The following is a 23,777-nucleotide window of genomic DNA, read 5'->3' on the forward strand; positions in this document are numbered from 1 at the left end:
GGACTGGCTTCAGTATAATGTTCCTGCAGTCCCTGTGTAGTTAAAGAGGATTAAATTCATTAGGAGATGGTTTAGATTAGGAGCATGACAACTGCTGTAAATAATCACCACCTCACACCCTGCCCCCGCAATTCCTATAGAAAAACAGCTAAGGTAAATAAGCTTCAGCAGTCTTAGGTTAGCATTGGCAAGTGTATCTCTTCCCCCATCTCTCCTTGTGGACAAATCAGCATGGGAAGCAAACCAGGGGCATGGGAGGAAAGCTGGGGAGGACATGGAGTGTCATTAGGAATTAGATTTTTCTATGTGCATCTGGGGGGCTTTGTGTGTTCTACTTCATCGTTTTTGGTAGGAAATGGTTCACATTCTGTAATGAGTAGCCCCTTCCATTGTTGACTGAACAAGCTGTCAGCAGCCCATGCTATCACCCTTTGATGTGGCTGAAGTGAGAACTTCCAAAATTCCGTAATTCTCTTAGAGGAGTACTAAGCTCAAGTCTGCAATTGATCAGTCCTTTGGAAAGGCAAAATAAGTCCTTTTTGTATCTATCACTCTTTGTGTGTGTCAGGAAAACAAATCTATTATAGAAATAACAAATTGCTGATGGTACTATATTATATTGTAATTGAGAAATAAATCAGAACATTTTCTAGAGGTGTTTTGGTAACATTTTTACCTTTGAAGGATTTCCAAGTACTATTTGTTAATATTTCTGCATAATTATTTCTGTCTCTGCTGCACAGCTAAGGACCTTAATTTAAGAGATTGACTCTTAAATGGAAACAAAGTTTAAAACTTGACTTTAAATTAGCAACATAGAGGTTGAGCAGTGCAGCGCTGTGTTCTCTGGTCTGTGATTGTGGTGGTCCTTCACTGCTAAAAAGAATAGAAGTATGCTAATTAACTTACTTAGATCTCTGAAGCCAACAAAACCAATTTAGTATCACACCATGTCCGTGCTGCATACTTGCAAGCCCTCATGCTGGCAATGTGTCTTAGGAATTATTGTGAGTATGGCCATGGGGTACTGGTCACTAACCTTCAGGGTTACAGAGAGAACCCTCTGATCAAGGCCAGGTTGGATGGGGCTCTGAGCTCTGAAAGTGTCTCTGCACGTAGCAGGGCTGTTGGAATTAGAGAATCTTGAAGGTCCCTTCCAGTCCACACCGTTCTATGATTCTGGTGATTTGCTGATGGTTTGAAACACAGTTTTCCAGACTAGGTTTTTTCTTCATTTTGAGATGTTTTTTCTCAGTACACTTAGAACAAGCTAAAGGATCACTCATAATTTTGCTCTTTTTCTGTTCTGTTTCTATGTGCTTCAGAAACAGAACATGCTGTACATTTAAAAACTGAGTGGGTGTATTTCTACCTTAATTATTAGGAATGGTTAAGTTTTGAAGTAGAAGAGCAGTCTTGCTGTTCTTAGTTCTTCCTGTTCATCTGTAAAGCTAATTTTATTTTGTTTTCTTTTTTTTTTTTTTCAATGTAGAACTATGGTTTGGAAACAGAAAATCTAAAAACTCTTTCTCACAAACTGAATGCATCTGCCAAAAATCTGCAGAACTTCATTACTGGGAGGAGGAGGAGTGGTCACTATGATGGAAGGACCAGTCGCAAATTACCGAATGATTTTCTGACATCAGTAGTGGATCTGATTGGAGCAGCCAAAAGTCTTCTGGCTTGGTTGGACAGGTAAAATCTCCCAAATGTCTCACAGATAACCAGATCATGCACATGCACAAAGCCCCAGCTTGTTTACAAAATGTATTGTAGACACTGAATGGAAGCAGAATTCATTCACATGTTCTGAGGGGATGTTTGTACCAATTCTTCTTTTTTTATGTCAGCCTGCAATTCAGATTAGCTTTTCAGTACAATACCTCCAAATGCACTGTGACCCTGCACTATACAGTAAAGCAACAGGATGACATCATTAGGTTATATATGTATTTTTTATTAATGTATAGCAGCACTTTAACCTGCATAAATCAGGTTCATTGCTTTGATACTATCAAATTCACAAAACTGATCATACTTTTCATTACATGGGTAATGAAAATATAACTCCAATATAATTCCAGAGTGTGTGTGTATACAAACATGCATGTTGTGGTTCGGGTTTTTTAAATAGCAGTGAAATACTTCTGATACTCTAGAGGTAATAGGAACTGTTCTACACTCTGTTACCTAGGAAGTATGTGGGACCAGGACTGAAGTGCTCCCCTTTGCTACATTTGTAATGACTTTTTTTCTAATTATAACAAGATTAATGTGAACGTATTTAAGATGATCGTTGAAATTCCTAAAGTGGTTAAAATTAGTCTATCTGTATGTCTTTATATAATGCATCACAATGAATTTTCACCAGAGAAAATAAAATGCTTATCTTGATTTAAAGGTATATCTTATTTTGTGTCCAGCAGCTGAAGTTTTGTTCAGAGTATGATCTTCGTGTAACTTTTAAAATCCAGCAGAATTATTTGGTTTTACTGCTGTGTGCTTTGTGTTTCATTTTTCTGAGGAAAGCTGGCTTCTCTCCCATAAATGACTTCCATATGAATGGTTTAGGTGAGGCCTGAATCTTTTCTGTTTCTTAAGCTGGACTGCAAGCTCTTTGTTTTGTTCAGGAGATTGCAGCTACCATTGCTTCTTCTTTTCTACTCCCTTTCTAGCCTTTCCTCAAGTTTCAAACCCAGAGTACCTAAAGTTGACTCCTAAATTTCTCTTTAGATATTTAACATTAGTTGTGTAGAGAAGTAGTGCAATCTCATGGAAAGAGTTTAGTACTGAGACTTGAAAAATTTGAAGTTTATTTTTAGTTCTGTCTCTAGCCTGTTATTACTTGGAATACCTGTAGGCTTCACTTTTTCTCCCTGCAAAATCACTTTTGGCAGAGAGCAGCATATCATACTGTGCTTTAAAACTGAAAGAACAGTAGAAAAACATGTTCTTTTGCATAGGTGGATTAGTTTTTGCCACTTCTTTCTATTTAGAAATAATCTTGTTCGGTTTCTCATTGGAACTGTGGTCATGATTAAAGACTGTTAGTTACTAAGTCAAAGTTCTTTTTGGGTTTTGATTGTTCGTTTGATGGGTTTTTGAGTTTGCTTTTTTTTTTTTTTTAATAGTCTGATATTCAAAAGTAAATTTCATATATATACACACACATTTTTAACACACTGAAGAACAATGGGTGTTTTTCAACTTAATATGAATTTATTAATTGAAGTTCAGGAAGAAGGTAGTTTTTAATGCTAGAAAACATCTGCATTTGAGGACTGATGTGTCACCGTAGTACTGTGCACTGAATGTACTTTTGCGTTTAGCTGAAATGAAATGACACCTGATCAGACCCAGGAATTCCAAGAAGTTAAAAATGAGGGCAATTAGGGTGGTATCATGCTTTCAGCAGTGCTGTCTTGAGTGTCCAAAGAAGGCTTCAGATTTCTAGGAAAGTCCTTTTGAAGATCTAAACACCTGGTTCTAAGAAATCTTTTCTGAAACATTTTAAGACTTTTTTGATTTATGAGCTCTGGATATTTTGGTAAAGTTTGTTCTTCCTTGTTTGTGAAGACCCCAAATGAGGATGAAGGTAGGCCGATAACTGCATTTTTCTCAGGAAGTGGGAACATCTGGAGATCCCTATGATTCTGCTTATTGTGTACCTTCTAAGAAGGTATTGGGGCCACTAGGGAGAGATAGAAAGATTTTAAAAATTGATTACTAAAGGTAAGGAACTTGGATTTAATTTTATTCTGCACACCTGTTGCTATTAAATCTGGACTCCAAATCTTAGTTTTTTGGTTGTTTTCTAGTACCAGTTCTATCTCTGGGTTGTGAGAGGGGAGAGCAAACCATTAGGACAAATGAAGTGGCTATTAGGGTTGTCCTAATAACAATTAGGACATCCCCATTTTAACACCCCTGCTGGGCTGCCCCTGTGCAGTGGTTTTTGAGGTCATGTCTGGTAAAAGCAGCTAGCAGCAGCTCCAGCTTGCAGACATGCAGTGATGTGGGTTTTATACGTAGGGGATGGTGACGACTCCATACAGGTTGTGCTTCACTTGTTGCTGTAGTGAGTGCTCTGTTTATGATGTTTCTGTCGGACACTTAAAATCTTAAAGGACTTTGTTAGACCTGGCACAATTATCTAAAGGAGTGTGAGCGTTGTGATTTGCTGAGTTACTTTCACTGTAGCTGTTGCAGTGATCCAAGGACATTCTTTTTTCCAGATCTTTCCCTGGAGCAGTCCTACTTCCAGATGTATGTCAGAAATTGAATTTTACTGAAAATTAGGGTAGCTTTTATTACCAGGCTTTAAAAGTCTTTTGGTTTAGTTTCATTTACGAGCTAGAAGACTTAGTAGAGAATTCTATTTTCAAAAGAAGTTGGCTGGCGATTTTGAGGAGCATGAAATAACTCTCCAATAAAATCCTATAAGGAAACTGTCATCACACTGATACGTTCTAGTCTAATTTTAACTTCCTGTTACTTTCTTAGCCCACAAAATGTATCTTCTCTTTCAGAAGACTTCATAACTTAATAACCTTTTGTTTTATTCTGTCTCCATAATCTTAAAATTCTTCCAAGTGAATTTCCTTACAAGATTGGTACTTGAAAAACCATGAGTCTTTTGTGAAACGGTGATGTGTTTCTACTTGACACTTAACGTAGTTCAGACTGATGGAAAACCACACTTTAGGCTATAGCAACAAACTACTTACCTGATGTTCAAAGAAACTTGGCATTGAAATATGTTGTGTGATACTTCTCAGGAATTACAGTCAATCAGGTCTTCTAGACTTCCAGATAAATCACTGGTGTTCTGCTCAGTCTTTACTCCTGTAATTCATGACAGTTGTATTCTTTGGAATAGTAATATATGCCAGCTTTCCTTCTCCTCCTTCTTCTTTGATGTGTCAGGTTCCTGGAAATTCTTCTGCCTTTTATAGGGCTGATACACTCCATCCTGGTGAAGAATTATTAAAAATGTGAAATTAAATTAGAATTACTGTTTTAAATTCACTACTGTGGGTTTGCAATATGAATGTGTTGCAGTTTTGTGGCATAAAGCTATTCCTAACTTCATAAAAGTACTTTTTTTCTGTGCACTAGTATGTCCAGTAGTATCTGCACATTTAATTGGATTGAAATTAGACATATTTATTTCTGTTAATCCTGGGTAAGGTTTTGTTCTCGGACCACACATTTACAGTCCACCTTAAAAACACTTCGTAAAACGTTGCTTTGTGTGTGGATGTGTTGGTTTTCACTGCCTTTGCAATTTCTGAATTATGTATACATTATCTATCCATGGCTTTTTGATGTAAAAGAAACATGAACACTCCAAGGATTTTGAGAGTCAAGTTACATGTTTTCATTTTTAACAAAATTTTGTTAGGATTTTCCCAGGTTACTTGCATCTTCAGTGACACCAGTGAAAACTTCTCACTTGTTATCCAGAGGCAAGCATAAACTGAAAAGCAATGATATCATAGGGATCCCAGAAAATTCTTATGAGCCCCAAGTTGGGAGTATTTAGCAGTGCTTATAAGTAGCTTTCTCTCTGGTTAGGACACAGCCAGGTCTTGTACTGTACTCACAGCTCATTCCTTTTCTACTAATTTGCTGATACCTATTGGTTGCAGTACTGAAATTGAGATGAATGAAGGGTGCTCAGATTCATCCAATCCATTTTCTCCCAGATCTCAGCAGACCACCTGAAAGGCAGACAGTAGGCAGAAGCTTCTGATCATCTTCAGAAGGTGGCCCAACTTTGAGTGTTGGAGTTTGTCTCCTAATGAGTCAGAAGCTGCTGCAAAGTGAAGACAGCCTTGGGAGCAAAAGGATTTTCCAAATCCTTTGAGCACCCTATTGTTCCCCTTCAAGTCCCACTGTAGTCATATGTTTTTCTTTCATGGGACATCTGGATTTAACAGGTACAGCTCATTACTATTGTCTTGACTGGGAAGAACTGTAATGCTATTTGTGGAAGAGGAAGGATCCTGAGCAAACTTGAACTGAGGTGACTTTTGGTGGCAGCTTCATGAGCTCTGTCTCTTCCCATTTCTACTTCTCTCCTTGCTCTGCCAGCACAAACTTCTGGTGATGTCATCTTCCACATTGTTCCTGGTTTGATATGTTCTCTTCATTCACCTCCACCACACTTTGGTTGTCTTTGCCAACCAAAATCCCTGGAAATCTGTATTTCCAGCAGATTGCATTAATCAAGAAAAGAACTCTTAGTTGTGCTTCTGGGCTTCTTCTTGCTGTCTACTCTACTGTTTGGGCCATGTTATCTGAAGCAAGGACTCCTTATAGCATATATCTTATGCAGCATCAAGAGAATATTTTGGATCTTGGCAATAGGACTAATATCTGTATAAACTATAAACGCAGACTTAGAGAATAGGAGTGAGGAAAGATTGATTATTTTTAGGGCTTTACGTGAGTCCTCATTAAAGAGACATTAAGATAATGTGGTAGTTTCTTCTTCTCTTAAGAATTTAAGAAAATAGTCAACTTCCCGTGAGATAACGACTACAACATTGTGCGTCTGTTGTTGTGTCACAGATTTTAATGGTTGTGAATTAGGATTTGTCAAGCACCACTGGATTTTTTTGGTGTACTGTTTGACTCAGCCATCTGTGTGGGCAGAGATTCAATATGTCTTTCACAGCAACTCTTCTGTAGCTCTTGTTTTTCACACTAGCACTATCCCCTTTTTGGAAATAAAAAACTTAAACTGCTGCTGCAGATTACACTGCAGTCTAAGTAGGAGGAACAAAGAGATTTTGTGGAGATAGATTTCTGTATTCAAGACTTTCAGTGCTGTGGCCAGAGAAAAGCTAGCAGGCTGAAAAATGTGCACCAGTCTGATTAATTTACCACTGCTGTCTGGATACGTGAACAAAATGGAACAAGAAGGTGAACAAAAAGCCTAACTGTAAATAGAAATTGTTGGTTATATAAAATATATGGGTATGACAGAAGTAACAAAATGTAAAATTTCAGAGTAAAAGGCCTTTTTGGCAAGTCTAGGTCTGCTTCTAGGGTCATTCACAGCTTGGTGGGGTGTAATCCTGTACCTTCTAAACCCCAGGTGGGCAAATTATTTTGGTATGGGCATAAATTGATACAATTTTGCGAAGCACTTATATCTGTACATAAATCCTATTAAATAAGTGTAAAATCTGTGCCTGAAGTTAAGGGCATTTGAATGCTTCAGTGGTTGACAGCAGAACAGGATCTCCAAGCCTTACACCATGGGCTTTTTTTGGTGATGCTTTGATGTGTCAGAGAAGTGCAGCCTGCAATGGTGTGAATGCTCTTTGTTTATGACTGAACAATTCTAGGTGTTCAGATTTAGCACACCCTTTAAGTCTGCATTGTATGAAAGCACTGTAGTAGGAGAACATGTTCCCCACTCCAAAATGGATGGCCCTCTTTTCACCATGGTGACATACTCAATACATAGATTTTCTTCTGCTGTAGGTGGAATGTGTTCAGCTGGATTTCTTTGCCTCATTGTTTTTGGTGAATGAGCCCTGCTGGGAGTACTTTGGAGTTTTAAGTAAAGAAGTGCATTGTTTGTAAGCCCATAACTTCTTTCTTACCAAGTAAGTGTTACTGGTTTAGAGTCTCCTTAAGAGACTTCATGCAGTCCTGTTAGCTTGTCCTGACAGGGTAAATCTGCTTTACAAACAAGATGGTGGGAGTAAACAAATGAAAACCCAAGCAAAAAGAAACAAAAGACTTCAGCAATTCTTTACTCATCACACAAATATTGCACTATCTGTTAATTGGGTTTTAGTCTTAAACCTTTGAATCTTGTTCCCTTTATGCATTTCCTTTTTTGCTGGTTTGAATGGTATGCCAAACCTGTGAGTAAGTGCTGCCTCAGAATACTGTGGTACTTAACTGGATTGTGCTCCTGGAACAACTGTAAATGTTTAATAGAGCACTCATTTAAAGAATTCCTTTGTCCAGTGTGAATTTTGCTGCATTCCTCCCTGATTTTACATAAAACAGTTCCATTAGAAATACAAATGAAATGTTTGTTTCATGAAAGCCTAAACCCATGAACCTTAGATGGCTCAGGAGCAGTGTATATACAACAGTATTGTGCATTCAGATTTTTATTCAAGATTAATATGTTGCCTTTGAAGACTGAGTTATATTACTGCTTTGTTTGCCTCTCTCTTTGAAAGATTTTGGACTATTGCATTTAATCAAAAGGCTCTGAGGATGTTTTCCCTTGTTAGGATGCTCAAATAAGTATGATATTGGTTTTAAAGCCCTCACAATGTCTATTGTTATAAAATATCTCAGTATTACAACTAGTGGTGAAATATGATTCATTTTTATTTTGTGTGATGTTTTTACTAACAGCAGTCTGTATTTGTCCAAATTGCAACTTTTTAAAGTGAAATTGTTATTTCTATGCATCATTTTCCCTTAACTCAATGTTATGTGAAGAAGACGGATGAGGAGACTAAAGTGTATGAGGACAAAAAAGTTGATAATGTAGAAATACTGAGGGTATACACCTCCTTCACAAATTTGTAATTGTTTTTGAAGGATTTTTCTTCATGTGCAATCAGCAGTTGTGAGTATTAATAGCTATTGAATTTGTATTATTTCTTCATTCTGTGAGGGAATTAGCTGTGCTATATTAATGTGGCTGGTTTTTCTACCAGTCCTTCAGGGTGTTTTAATTAACGAATGGTTGATAATATAATTTTTTTTTCATTCTGAAAGATGGTGATACTACTAAAAATGCTTATTCAGGTCTCAATTCATTAAAGTGTACACACATGCACGAGTGTTGCAGCCTACATTACACAAACAAATTCACGTATCGGAGTTAGATTATTTATGTCAAACACTGGTTCATAAAAGTGTGAAAAGAACCAGTAGCTCTGTCATGCCTTGTCTTAGGAATACTTTGTCCTATAGATAAGGGTATTGAAGTTGATTGACTTTAATGTTTAAAAAAAAAAGTAAGCACCAATGTTTTTTTCCCTGTGGATGAGGTGTTTTGAAGCTCTTCATCTTGCCCTGGTGTCTCCTAAGGTAAAGGTTCACAATGTGGATTTGCACAGTGGAAAACTTTAGAGGTTCCCACTTTTCCAGCTGTAGTCATGATCACAGATATGTATGGACTTAATTATCCTTGAAACGTGTTACCCACTCATTTGTGAAAGTTTGAAAGTGACTAATGGCTTCAAGTGTTGGAAAGGAGAACCATGGGGAAAATGTGGGACTAAAGGCAAAACCACCCTGCATTTGCTCGTGGAAGCATTCATGTGATTGTGTAAGTTTATTTTCTTTAAGATATCAGGTGTAGAAGGGATAGACAGTGAAAAGAGGAAACCAGCAGAGGTTTGGAAGGGGAAATGAGTGGAAAGGGCATGTGGTCAGGTAGACATGCTGTGGAGCTACAAAGGTGTTTTCATGTGGGTGTTGCAAAGAAAATCACAATTTTGAAGGAAGAACAAATGAATTACAAGAGAAACAGTAAAAAAGGTTCCACAAAGAGGGAAATGTGTATTGGAAATATCTTGGAAATGACTGGGAGAGGTGAGACGATGAGACGCTGAGATCAATGTCACAGCAGGAAGTGGGGCAACATGTGGCCCCAGTCCAAGCCAGTTCTTTAGTTTTTGCTTAACTTCAAAAGCACCGAATTGGACAGTACACATGTTGAAAATTACAATTTTTTTCTCAGGGAATTTTCTTCTCTGGAGCTGTGTGAGGTACCTCAGACCTGAAGGTCCAAGGGACTGTGAAAAATGTGGCTTTGAAAGAAAAGTGTAGAAATTGAAAGGTGATAGAAATGGCTCTGCCAAGCCAAGGAAGTTTTTTTTTTTTTGAAGTAGAGGGAAGTGGTCTGATTAAACAGGGAGTTTCTTATACTTGGTGTGTGCCTTGAGGAGGAAAATATTTTAGCAGCCAACTGAAGTTATAGTATATGTAGGCTTTGTTTGCATTTATGCAAGTTGATTCGTCTATTCACAGTCAATAATATAGTGCTGTATTAAAATTATAAACAATTGGGTATATTACCAATGAAGAGATTTTTGTCATATTGGTATTTTACACTGTGTCTCATATGAAATCCAGTCAGTGATCCTACAGTGAAGTTTCTGTTGATATTTTGATTGAAACTGCTGTCATGTTGTTACACTAAGTCTTGCTGGACTTTGACTACTGAAGTTGAGGCTTGGGATGGAGTACCAAAATACGTTTCCTTTGGAGGCCCTTACCATTTCTCCAGCTGCTTATATGGTAGTGGCTGCGTAATTGTGTGTTCAGATTGCCTCCAGGGATGTGGTCTGAACTGGGAAGGGGGAGAAAAGGGAATTGCAATTTTGCTGGTCCAGTTTGCAGCAATACCCCAGAGATGCTGCTGCAGAAACTGATGCGAGGGAGTTGTTTTATAAGCTACAGAGACCTACAGAGGAGGCAATTGGAGGATCCCTTAGGTTTTCTGCAGGAGCAAAGTTTATATAAAACATGGACCTGTCTCCCTGTCTTTCTAAGTTGTCAAGCCCTTCTCAAAATCTTACATCTTAGTTGCTGAATTTTGGTAGTCTTCTCCCTCCTGCCGACACCCTTGCTGCCTGCTTGACATGCTGTTGCCAGTAAGTCTTCACTGTGATAACTTAAATGTAACTAAGATGAGTAATGTCTCAGTCCCTTTGCCTGTTCTTTAATGTCAACAAAGTTTATTTGGGGCATTTCTAATGATCTTCACTAAGAGTAATGATGATAAAAATAACATTATTTTCCTCATGAACCATGAAACCAAACTCAATTACAAAAGTATGAGGGAAGATGATGCTATATTAGAAGCCTAAGCCTACTGTGTGATTTTGTTTAGAGAAATGCTGGAGGCTTTGAAATGTCAAATAGATTGCAATTGTGTAATTTCAGGATCAAATTGTATTAACACCCATACTTAAAGTAAAATAATACCATTTGCTGGTTTGATTCCATTCATCTTCAATAAAAATAAGTTCCTAAATGAACATGACCTTTTTAAATCAAGGTTTCGGGTAGATTTCAGAACCCCAAGAGTTACAATTATGGAAGGAAAAATCACTGGTTTTGTACATCTTGACTAATGTACTTCTTTAAACACAATTATGATAGAATCACAAAATACGCTGAGTTGGAAGGGACCTATCAGGATCATTGAGTCCAACTTCCAGCCCTGCACAGGACAGCCCAGGAATGATGCCATGTGCCTGAAAGCATTGTCCATGTGCTTCTTGAATGCAGCTATGGTTCATAACCAAGCGGTTCAGTTACCTTTCATCCTTTAATATGCTCATATATCTCCTAAACTTCAGAAATAATCTGTGGGTGTGTCTGTGGGTTGGCCTGCTGTAGTGTGTACCTACTGTAGAGTTGTTGTATGCTGCAGAAAACTTGGGCTCTGAATTGTCAGTGTATATCTGTGTCCAGTAAGTCCAGTCCTTTCATAAGGCACCTTTTGGAACTTACCTTAGCTTCCAGTGTCTGTACTTCCATTTTAAAAGAATGTACTGGTTTTCTCTCTAGAAAATACAGGCAGAAAGTGTATGTCATTGTGTGATGTATTATATAAAATCAAAGCTGCTAGACTTGATTATGCACCTCAGAGTTAATTCTGTCTTATGAACCATCAGGGCTGGATTGCCTGGAGAAGAAAGAGAGCATGTGACGAAACCAGAAGAGATAGGGGAGTTCACATGGGGTTATTAGTGGACAATTCCAAATCTGCCTGCACTAAAATTTCAGTAATTCTGTGTTTAGAATTACTGTAATTTAGAAACCTGTTAGTACCAGTAGAACTGTATTTACAGCTATCTCTTGGACTTGCTTATAGCAAAGTTCTTTGTACTTGTCTTCAGGCTTAAATAAGTAAGGCATGGTACCAAGCAGTGCTGTAAAACTCTTCAAGGTATATACAATTACGTGTGAAGTGATGAAAGAAGGCAGTTGGGGAAGGGATTAGTCACCCATCCTAATTTAAGGACAACCACACTACCACTTTTTTGTTGTTGTTGTTGTTTTAAATGTTTGAAGCAGGCATACTAGGGACAAATGCCATCTTTGTGATGCTAATAATGCCCATAAAAACCTCATTTGCAATACTGATAAAGTCAAGCTCTTGACTCCTCTTAGAGAAAATACCAGCCCTGCCTAGTGTTTGACTACTTCTTGAATAAAGAATATAGGTCATATATATGAGTTTATAGATGAGAGGCTTGCAGTACAGAAATAAATCAGATGACTGCCAGCTTCACTAACCAAATACATTTTAGCAGTGCCTCTAGAAAGCAAGCAAGCTTCCACGTAGGCAAGCTTTTCAACATCCTAATGTGAAGTTTTAAGGTACAGGATACATGCAGATAAAGTCTGTAAATAAGTGTTGGATTACATTGTTCATTTCACTAAGCAGTTCTGACTGTAGCATAGTGTGTGGGCTGTGCTGCCAGTTTAGGCTTTGCAGATGCTTCTCAGCCTTGGTGCATCTCTGGTTTTAAATGCTGTTTCCCCCTCTAGATAAAGATTTTACTTATTCTGAATCCATCTGCTACTTCCACCAGATACTAGATCAAATCCCAAAAATCCCAGTGAATCAGCCAAAATCTTCTCTGATCTGATTCACATCTGGACACCATTCATATCACAGGAGGAAGCAGTACCTCTGGTTTCCTTCATAAGGGTATTCCCAAACCGATGCAGAAGGTCAGCTGGGCTGCTTCTGGGGGAGTAAAGGCAGTCCTGAAGTAAACAGTTAGAAATAAAGCTTTTGTAAGTGGAATTTCTTTAAGAGGAACTTAAAAACTGCAAGTGGATATATGCTAGTGCTATTCAACTTTTTACTTTTTTTTTCTTTTTTTTTTTAGATCACCTTTTGCTGCTGTCACAGATTACTCAGTAACAAGAAATAATGTCATACAGCTCTGTCTGGAACTAACAACAATAGTACAACAGGTATGAGAGAGTCTGCTTAGCAATTTATTTTTTCTTGAACTGTAAATGGCTATTACCTTCTTCCCACAATTTTGTTTTACACTGGCTATATCATTGTCCAACCAAAATAAGGGAATACTAGTACTTAGTAAATGCTTTTTTTAAATTCTGTTTTCTGGTTTTATAATACTAGTTTGTGTTGTGCTGTGTATATGGCTCTGCATATCTCAGCAGTAATATTCATCTTGTATAATATCATCACTATAAAATTGAGATATCTACTTGATAATTTGCACATTTAATTTCTTGTATTTTGTCTTTAACCTGTCTGGTTCAAAACATCTGTGTATATTGGACTTTAGTAATCTGTTGTTTCATACAGTTCATATCATCTAGACACCTGTTAAGATGACACATGTTCCCATGGGGGGATTAGAGTATTTTGAATACATTTTTGTACATCCTACCTTCAAGAAATCCAGAAGTAGTAACTGAGAAACACTTGCTTAATGAGCTTCATTTGGGAGTGCAAACCTGAGCACCTTCCCCACCCTTCCGTGTGTAGGTTAGGTCTGTCTCTGTGTTTGCCTGTTGTTCTCCTGAAATGTAAAGTCTCTTTGCTGCCAAGCAGAAGTTTGAGGGATTGTTTGCACTTGAGAAGGTAGAGTGGAGAAAAAGGGAGAGAGTGGGCTAGGTAGGAGCACTGAGGAGACTTTTTCTGGTTTTCACAAGCATCACTCCAAACTAAGAAAAACTAAACTTCTGACCCAGCTGTCCAGACTGGTAGTTTTCCACAATAGCTGTGCATCACTATCTTTAGATAGTTTTTAGATGAGGGAAAGAGCCACCTGGTCTATTTTCATGTGTCCCCTATTAGTGAGAAAGTGGGTAAAATAGCAACCACTGCAGTATTTCCCAGGAATTAGCTCAATATCAATTCATCTTACAAATTCATCCCTATCCATGATACTGCTAATTCACTATGGTGTAGGTTGATATTTCCCTATGTATATTTTTCAGTGTGAATGAGAGTAATTGCTACTATTTAATACCTTTGGAGCACATCATTTTTACCTTCTCCAAAAATGACATAATTCTGCAATCAGGAAGCAGTTCATGAATCTGTACTTTGAAGTCAAAAGGAGCATTTATGTGCCCAAATTTAAGCATGTACTGAAATTGAATTGGGCTGTAGTCAGAAGAATGATCAAGAAAAGTTCCATTGGTAGTCTTGAACGCATGTGGTTTGAGCTCTACTTAAATGTATTCCAATGTAGCATTTCAAAATGTCTTAGCTGATATTTTTTTATATGATCACTGAACACACTGAGAATCCTCATTGTGCTTTCTTAAGTATCTTTCAGTATCACCTCATCAGGTGTTTTTTCTGTCTCAGAATTTTGTTTTCTGTTGTATGCAAAGTATTTTATAGTACTTTACTAGCTTAATATTTTTGGTGAAAGATCTACAGAAGGCAATGTTGCAGTTTTTCTTTTTAACAGTAGTGAAAAACTTTATAATGCTTAAAGGTTTAGAAAAGGTATATAATCTGTACATTTTTTAATACCTTTGAATTTTTTAATACTTCTGTGAAATTTAAAAATAGAACTTCACTAGCTGAGTTCCATTAGGATTTTTTTGCATTGTTTAAATTACAGTCAATGTTCAGATTTTTTAACCAAAGCCAAAAAACCGATTCTTTGGTCAAGATGAAGAATAAAAAGCTCTAAACTTAAGATGGCTTGCTTGAATTATTTTGCACATTTTGGAGCTAACTGTAATATTGTGTTTCTTCATAGAATTAAATAATATTGGGTTGTGTTCCCCTCATTATCAGAGCTAAATGGATAATGAAGCAAAATGACAGTATTGCATCAGTCTTATAAGTATGAAGTCTTAAGAAAACCTATTGAGTGTCTATGTTTTAACCTATAAATAATTAGAAAAGTTGGAGTTAGAAACAGACTTTGGAATAAAATGTGGGAAGAAACATGCTTTGTTTTAACCATTAAATTTTCTATGTGTGTTGCACGCTGCCCAAGGCCTGACCAGGCCGGTGTGCAGTGGACATTTGCCAGTGAGAGCAGGTCCCTCAGAGCACTGCAAGTTATTACTGTAGCCTGCACTAATCATCTGCTTCTATGCAGCTGCTTTATTTTGGCCTAGGCATTTTTTTCTCCCCCTTAGGATTTTAGGATATTGTTTCACAGCCTCTTCCTGCAGGTTTTGACTCTTAATACTGTCCTTCTTGCTGATGCCTTCTTTAATCCAGGGCTTGCATTCTTGTTCATTTTTATAATAAACTCTTTCCTTGCAGCAGAACACTGGAGGGGAAAAAACCCAATTTAAATAACAAACAAATCCATGAGACTATTATGATTTTTTGCTACCATTTCCTTGCACACTCTCTCCTACACATACCTGCCTCTCTGTAGGAATCGAAGGCTGAGCATCGGAGGCTGTACTTTCTGTTTCCTCTGTAATGCATAAAAAAGGCCTGTTCTTTTTTGATGGTACAAGATAGATGTTAAAGGGCTATGGGTGAACAGGTTGGGGGTGTATTATTGTTTTGGGTTGTGCTTTGTTCTCATTTGGATAATTTATGAATTTAGATTTGTGTTGACTGAATTGTTCCAGTCACAAATGTGTATCAGGAAGAACATGAGAGACTGTCTTGATGGTGTTCATGAAAGTCTTGCTGTTGACTTAGTTGGGTTATTCAGCTTCAGAGGATGCCAGGAACTGGTCCTTTTAAATGTGCTCATTTTGGTTTAGAAAGGTAGCAGTAGCTACACGGAAAACTTTAAGGAACAGAAGATTTCTTGCTTTCTTAGGCAATCTGTAGGTAGCTTTTATTATCATTCTCAATGCTCTTATTCCTCAGGAATTCATTAAGGTTTCACTAAAGAAACTTTCTTCTTTAGAATTAAAACCCTAGAAATATCTGAAAAGTCTGATTTTATATTGACTTTGTAAGTTACCAAAGCGTTAAAGAAAACTTTGCTGCTGAGCTGCTGAACACATTATTTCTTTTACTGCTCTTTAATAGTGAGCATTAGTAGCCCTCATCACATGTTTTTTACTTTTCTTAATCAGCTTTCACAATGATTTGCGGTGTTTATTTAGTTTTAAAACCACTGGTGTTTATCTTGCAGCTTTAGTATCTTGTGGGATTTACTCAGGAATATGTTCCAGTAGAAGCATAGCTGTAGGCCTGTAAATAAGAAAAGCTTCACTGCATTTACTTCTCTGCCTAAACACCTCTTTGAAGAGCTGTGGTGGAAGCAATGCTGTGTAACCGGGCTGGAGATGGAGAGCAGTCACTTGGCTGACATGGATCTGTCTTGCACTGTTGTCACAGAGTACACTTCTGACATCAGTTGTCTCACAGCAACTTTTGGAGGTAACCTCGGATTTTGGATGACATGGGATGAGAACCTGAGTGATGCAATTTGTGAGGTGGCAGCCAGGATGGAAGATAGCAGAGAGAAACCAAGATAATCCTACACAAATGCACTGTCTGGACGTTATGGGCACCTGTGATTTTGAGCACAGAAGTGCTCCGTGCACTGCTTCAGCTGAGGGGTTTGGAACTTTTTTTCTATTTAAAGGCTTTTGAGATACAATGAAGAAAGCGTCTGTATATCCCTTGATCAATGGACGCACTTCCCATGCCAGGGGATATTTTTTTTTGGCTTTTAGCCATGGCTGTTTTTCAGATAAAAGATACTGAGAAGGATCACAAATTATTTCTTGAGCAATACACTATTTTTTATATCATTGTGGGTTTTGTAATTGCATGGATGTAACTCAAAAGGGGAATGTTTCAAATAGGAAGTTTCACTGAGAAATGTTAAGTTCAGACTTGTTTTCTAGTTAAAAGGATAAAATGGAAATTTACCTTCATAGCTCCCCTGCTCTGACTCAGAACCCAAATGCAGTAATATAAAATAGTTCTATTCATTTTTTAAGGACAATATCAAATACATGAATGAAGAATAATTAATATCCTGAGTACCATTCTTACAAGTTCTCTCAAATAATCTTCTCTATCACAATTCCTCACTTTTGTTTTTAAGTCCTAGTTATTAAGGACTTTAAGGACTCACTAAATATAGCTTAAAATTTTTAAATTTCAGGTCATACCAAGTTGCTAATTACCTCAGGAATCTTTAGCTAATAAAATGGTTTTAATAGTTTAGTGGTGTGAATCTTTGATTAGATCATCATTAAAGCTGCTTTGCGCCTCTAGATTGTAGAGCTTTTCAAGGCAACATGTGTTTGCTGGAAACAGTTGCATATTAAATTTTAAAGTTTTTAATTTAAATTTTTAGCATTATTCCTTTCACCCCAACTTTATGACCAAATGCTTGCAGAAAAAACTTTGTTAGCCTACAGAGGTAATAATCCCTTCCTTCCTCCCATTTTGAGATAAAAATACTTCATGACATGGAAGCCACATTCTTGAAGTTTTAAAAATATATTCATAGTACAGTGTTTATACAAAACACCCCATTTTTGATAAATGTTCAAGTAAGGGGTAAGTGTACAAGTAGGTAGCTTAGATAGATGTGGGGGTAAGTTAGAACCAAATAACTCCCCTTGAAAACAATTCCCAGGCAATATCTGCCTATATATATATATATATATATATACACACACACATATATACATAGAGAGAGATATGAAATCAAATGGGTCTTCCTATGAGAGCATTAGAACTCATTGTAAGTAATGCTGACAAGAATTCAGACTCACCTTGTATCCTTCAAGTGCTGCTCCTATGCAAGATTTTCTGTTGTATGGGTTTCAAAGCAGCTCTCAGTAGTGGTGTGTCAGGATCCATATTGTTCTGTGCAGTTGTTTTCTTCACTTTTAAAAGTCAATATGTGATGCAGATAATGTATATATAGTCAAAAATAGAAACTAAAGGATTGTGGGAAGCATGAAACTGTTGTTTGTTTACAAGAAGCTATATCAAAGTAGTTTCAGTTTATGCTCTTTAGCAATGTTTTTCCCTTTTTCATAGTAGAATAGCTTATTTCTCTTAAAGCACACTTTTAAGGAAAATTTCAGATGTAATTTAATGTAATGTAAAAAGTACCTAAGGTACATAGCATTGATGCCCTTTTCTGATTCTGGTAGTTTGTTTCTGCTATTTGATTATACCTTTTTTCCCCTTTGAAATAGCTTACTTGCATGTATATTCTCTTGATTTAAGTTTTGAAGTGCTTTTTGAAATGGAATTAGACATGGAATAGCTCAAAGATTAAAATGTCAGTAATAGTCAATTGGGAGGAACCAGTACTAGAACTAATTTGATGACTCATTAGTTGTCATTGAGATAGCTGCTGTAAAGAGGTATGGGGTTTTCTTCCTAAAGTTGTGTAGTGCTGTGTATGTCTTTGATGTGACATTTTCAAAGTAGCTACCACCCTGTAAAGCCTTGTGAATTTGTTTTCTTTTCCATTCTCAGAGAAAATAATTTCTTTTCCTAGTGGATGAAAGGAAAAAAAAAAACAAAACCAAAGAACCGCCAAAATACTCAAGGTTGCTTAGTACGTAAAATACTTAGTGACCAGAAAGCAAAAATGAGTCGATGTTGGCTTGTTTGTTTATTTTTAGGCTTTTTTTCGTTTGCTTGCTTTTCTTCCAGTTTAATGATTGACAGTCTCTGAACATGGGGGGAAAATGAAACACAAAGCAGAGTAATTTGTGAAAAAATTGTGAAATATGCTGGTAAACCAATGCAGCTGTTCAATTTTTCCAAGAAAAGGAGCCTGAGTGGGTCAAGGTGACAGTGAAGGAGTTCAGGGACTATTAATTCACCCACTCATGGAGCCACGTGCAGAAAGTGGCAGAAGGTTGTTAGAAACTGAGATAAAGTGTAGACAGGAGAGAAAATGTGGTTTTATATCTCACGTTTCCTTTAAACAAAAGCTTTTTTTATTAGATTGATGTGGGCACTGTGTCCATGCATGCTGAATGGCATCACAGTCTCCATCTTAACTGTGTAATTCTTTATAAATGGTAAATTTAATGATTAATGATTATGTATTAAGATTGCGTTGGTCATATCAGTAGATGGGAAGACCGAGACTCAGCATTTCTTTTACTTTCTGCTCCCCTTTCCCAGAGGCAGCCCAGTCTCTTTAACCAGGTACAGTGAAGCAAAATTCCAGTTCAGTACAGTGAGTTACAGAAACCATGTGTTGCTAATTAGCTAGTAAAAGCCTTAAGCATTAGTAAGTGTAGTGTCTATCTTTATTTCAGGGATTTGTGTATGTTTGTTTGCCTAAATCCATTACAAATACATACATCTCAGATGATCCAATATGAAACATTCAAGTTGTAGCTGAGCCTGGAATGCCATCTACCTAAACATTATTACTTTTTTTCAGTTCAATTAATTTCATTTCTTCTGTTGGCAAAATAACCACTGAGAAAAAGATAAAACATGAAATATTTTGCTGCAGTTATATTTTTTCAACCATAATTATTTCTCATGACAGTACTAGAGGAAAAGCAGAACTGAAAAATTAAGAAGTTATTTACCTCTAAATGGCCTTGGAAGTGACATTGAAAAGTTAAGAACGGCATAACACATTGTGCTACAAGCTCTATTTTGCATGCCAATAATAAAACACATAGTTTTGAATGCATGAGGCTTATTTAGAGGTGAGGGAGGAAAAAAGTGGTTTGACTTTGGTTTTTTTTCCTTGGATGGATGATTTTTTCCTCAATTCCAATCTCTCGTGTTGATAGTTTCAGTGGATTTTTTTTTTTTTACCTGCTGAGATGTCATCAAGTAGAGAAATCATCTGAGGAGCTGAAATTTGCCTTAGACCATGTAAGCACTTAGATTTTGCAGGATATATGAGCACGTATCAGCAATTTTAGTTGGTCCTGAAATACTGGCTGTGGTTTCTGACTGAAACTGGCTCATTTTAGAAACAAGGAAGAGGTGTAGCTCTTTACGTGCAAAGTAAGAATTAATATGTGACCAGATCCGTAGGGAAAGCAACATGATGTCTTCTACAGAAGGGAGAAATAATTGGAAATGGGAAATTACTTCGGAAAGATAGAATAAAGGAGCTTAGTGTACACATTGCATCGCTCTTAATCCAGCAAGCAATTTTTCCCAGTAGTTGCTTGATCTGTGGGTGATTTATGTAAGTTGTATTAAATTTCTACATGAAGTATTCTGTTACTATGGTGATAGGTGCCACTCCACACAGATTGTTTAAATAAAATTAAAGCAATTCTTTGTACTCAGTAAGCTGGGTAATTGCTATTAGTTTGTACATGAGGGTTATGAACTTAGAGTACTGAAGGTCTATTGCATTTTCAGGGAAAGGCTCTAGACTTTTAGAAGTATGTGTGTAGGTTGCATAAGAAATGTCCTTTTTTGTAGCATTTATTTAGTAGCTTGCATCGTATTTTCCCAATAGAGATTTTTTTCCTTCTCCTCTTACTGTAATGCCTCCTCACCATTCTGCTTTCTCCCATCTCTCTCAGTTCTTATGCATGTTTCCACTGGGGGAGGACAGAGGGGGTTCCGCAGGTTCAGATGAGTTCTGGCTTCAGTGTGGAGGGGAAGGGAATTATAATGGAATGAGGATGCCGTAGACCCAGTGGCAGGAAACTGCAGGGTAAGTGTAGCATAAGTGAGAAAGAAAGCAAATATTTCTGAACGGCAGTGGGAATAAAATCGACAGGATTTGTGTGGGAAGCGAAGAGGAGTTGAAAATGGCACCCAGGTTGTGAGCTTGTGGGACATAAGGTGGTGGAGCTGTTGACAGAGATAGGGAAAGAAAGGGGGAACAGGGAGCGTTTGGGAAGAAACGTGATTTCAGCTTTTCAGCATACTGCGTTAGGGCTGGTGGCAAATATCCAGAAGGAGTTTCTGAACTGCAAATGTGAACAGAAGGGATGAGAGATCTGTGACTCATCTGCACAGAGATGATAATTAAAGCAGCATGATTTTAGGAGGCTGCTGAGCAATAGGGAAGAGGTTGCAGAAAAGGGGAGAGTTGAGGATAGAGCTCCCTGGGACTGTCGCAGTTGAAACAGCTGTAATGGGAGACTTTTCTGAGCAGCCCAGTGGAAAGAAAGTCATGGGAAGAGCATATTTTGGGATGGCTGCTTAGAAGTACAGTGTAGATTTTAGCAACATCTATGTAATTTTAAAAATTAATTTTGTGTGGCAGCAGCCAGGGGTTGTGCAAGCACTGGGTGTTGTATAGCTTAGAGGAGCTTGCTATTTCATTTTAGGTAAGAGACAGAAGAAAGGTATTTCCTTTCCCCCTCTCTCTCTTCCAAACATTTGTAATTTTCAGTGTCTCCAGGGCCCACACCTTTTGTATTCAAAGACCTGCTAGACCTCTTAAAATACAAGATGTGATCAAGTACCTCAGGAAACCTCTGACTCTGTCATGCTCTTATTTCTTTGCATGTTGCCAGAGAAGAATGTTACCTGCTTACCAGCTTCTGTAGCTTTTGGGGCATTTAAGTTTTTTTGTTCCTTGTTTTTGTAAAGAGGGGTTGGAGGAGGGGGTTGAACAGAGCTGTGTATCTGCCAGTTTGTATTCTGTTATTCCAGTAAGTACCCAGACATTCCTGTAAATCACAGTCTAAGCAGGGTTCCATAATATCCATCAGTTTTCTAATCATCATGCTCTATAGAACACAGCATTTTGTCATAGCCAACCATATCCTGGGCTGCATCAAAAGCAGGTGGAGGGAGTTGATTTCCCCCCTCTACTGTGGTCTTGTGAGACCCCACCTGCAGTGCTGCATCCAGCTCTGAGGCCCGCATGTAAGAAGGATGTGGATCTGTTGGAAGGAGTCCAGAGGAGATCACAAAGATGATCAGAGGGCTGGAGCACCTCTGCTATGAAGACAGGCCAAGTGAGTTGGGGTTGTTCAACCTGGAGAAGAGAAGGCTTCAGGGAGACTTTATAAGCAGCCTTCCAGGGCCTAAAGGGGGCTACAAGAGAGCTGGAGAGGGACTTTTCACAAGAGCATGTGGTGATAGGTTAAGGGGGAATGGCTTTAAACTGAAAGAGGGCAGGTTTAGATTCGATATTGAGAAGAAATGTGAGGGTGGTGAGGCACTGGCACAGAGTGCCCAGAGAAGCTGTGGATGCCACATCCCTGGAAGTGTTCAAGGCCAGGCTGAATGGGGCCTTGAGCAACCTGGTCTAGTGAGTGTTGTTGTCATCCCTGCTCATGGCAGTGGTATAGGAACTACATGATCTTTAAGATCTCTTCCAACCCAAACCATTCTATCATTCAAGTCTACTGTTTCAAAGCTGTCATTGTTTATTCCTGCCATCAGCAGTATTAAATATCTTTTCCATATATTTTCTAATTAGTGAAAGGCTAAATGAGCTGAACCCGTCTTATCCTTGTACCTGTTTGGAAACTATGTACCAGTGTCTTTGTCCAAGAAAAATGATAAAGGATAATAATAAATGAAGGTTCACTAGAAATTATAAAACTTTTGCCACCTTCATGTGTTGGCAAAGCTTTAGACTTTGTTGTCATTGTTGTTGAGAACTTCTGTGAGAACCTTCAGTGACGACTCCAGCAAACCTCAGTCTTGTGGCTCTTTTGCTATAGCTGAATTGGGCAGAATTCAAACCAAATGAGCTCTTCTAGAGCCAATGGCGTAAATTCCCTAGAGCTAGTGACACTAGAACAGGCTCCTTGAAGCAAGAACAACTTATTTTGCAGTACTGAGACTGAAGGGCCTGGAAGTTATGATCTGGGCATTCACAAGTTAATTATTTTTTATTGTTGCTAAGTAGCAAGACCAACAGATCATCCATTTGACTTAGACTGCTATTAAAGGATTCAGTTACACTTCTAATCCATTTGAGATGCAAAGGGATTTAAAGGATGGCTTGGCTTAATTCCAACCAATGGCTACATTGCTCAAGAGAGTTTTATGCCAAAGGTTTGGCAATCCATGAGAGTCTGAACCCTATTTTAAGCAATCATGTAATTCATTACTTTTGTTACAAATAGAAAACTGGAGTTTCATAGCTTAGAATATTTTGCATGACTTTAAAAACAGTGGTGACAATTCTATCAGACATCTGTTTTTAAGCAATATGTAAAATCTAGCTGGTGCCCTCTTAAAACTAGACATGGAAGATGAGTGGGATTGCTCATGCATTTTCCAGGTAATTTTACTACCTCTTTTAAATGGTATTCCTAACACAATTATCTACATTTTTATCTGGAGCACATTGGAAAAAACAGCGCAGCATTCACAAACACACACATGTAGATTGCCTTCCTGTAAATTCAGTTGGACTGCAGAGAAAAATAAATGAAGAAATAAGTGAAGAAGCTCCACCAGAAACATCATAAAAGCTGCCTAGAGAATTAATGATTTCGTGGCAAGGTCTTGCTCTTCACATAGCCTGCTTTTAGGCAATATTATTATCATATGAATTTACAAAGGACATTTTTGTGCTAATATGTTACCTGAGAATTGGGACATTTGGGATTTGTTCCTGAAAATCATGTAGTCTGCTTCTCTATCAGTTCTGCCTAGGAATTTGCCTTGCCTTGTAGAAAAAATAAAATTAGGATGACTACATATACATGAGCAACTAAGGCATTCTGCTGAACAAGAAAATACAGTGAAAGGAGTCCATGCCATCTCTTGGGCACTCTGATCTAAGGATTACTAGAAATGCTGAAACATTGCTGAAAGATCTAATGCATATATTTCTGCATTTCTCCCTTTTTTGTATCCATTCATTATTTCTGTGTATATATTTCATTTTCTG

At 37.7% G+C, this 23,777-nt stretch overlaps 1 protein-coding gene across 10 annotated transcripts in view; it reads left to right on the top strand.

Moving 5' to 3' along the window:
- Positions 1-23,777, top strand: part of CNKSR2 (connector enhancer of kinase suppressor of Ras 2) — a 208,532-nt gene that overhangs the window by 46,964 nt on the left and 137,791 nt on the right. For all 10 annotated transcript variants that reach the window (XM_039551421.1, XM_039551425.1, XM_039551438.1 and 7 more), the window contains exons 3-4: positions 1,493-1,695; positions 12,906-12,993. In XM_039551421.1, coding sequence (XP_039407355.1) covers positions 1,493-1,695; positions 12,906-12,993 — 291 coding nt within the window. The remainder of the gene's footprint in view (positions 1-1,492; positions 1,696-12,905; positions 12,994-23,777) is intronic.

Source organism: Corvus cornix, chromosome 1 (assembly GCF_000738735.6).
Source record: "Corvus cornix cornix isolate S_Up_H32 chromosome 1, ASM73873v5, whole genome shotgun sequence".
In the NCBI taxonomy this organism is placed as follows: Eukaryota; Metazoa; Chordata; class Aves; order Passeriformes; family Corvidae; genus Corvus; species Corvus cornix.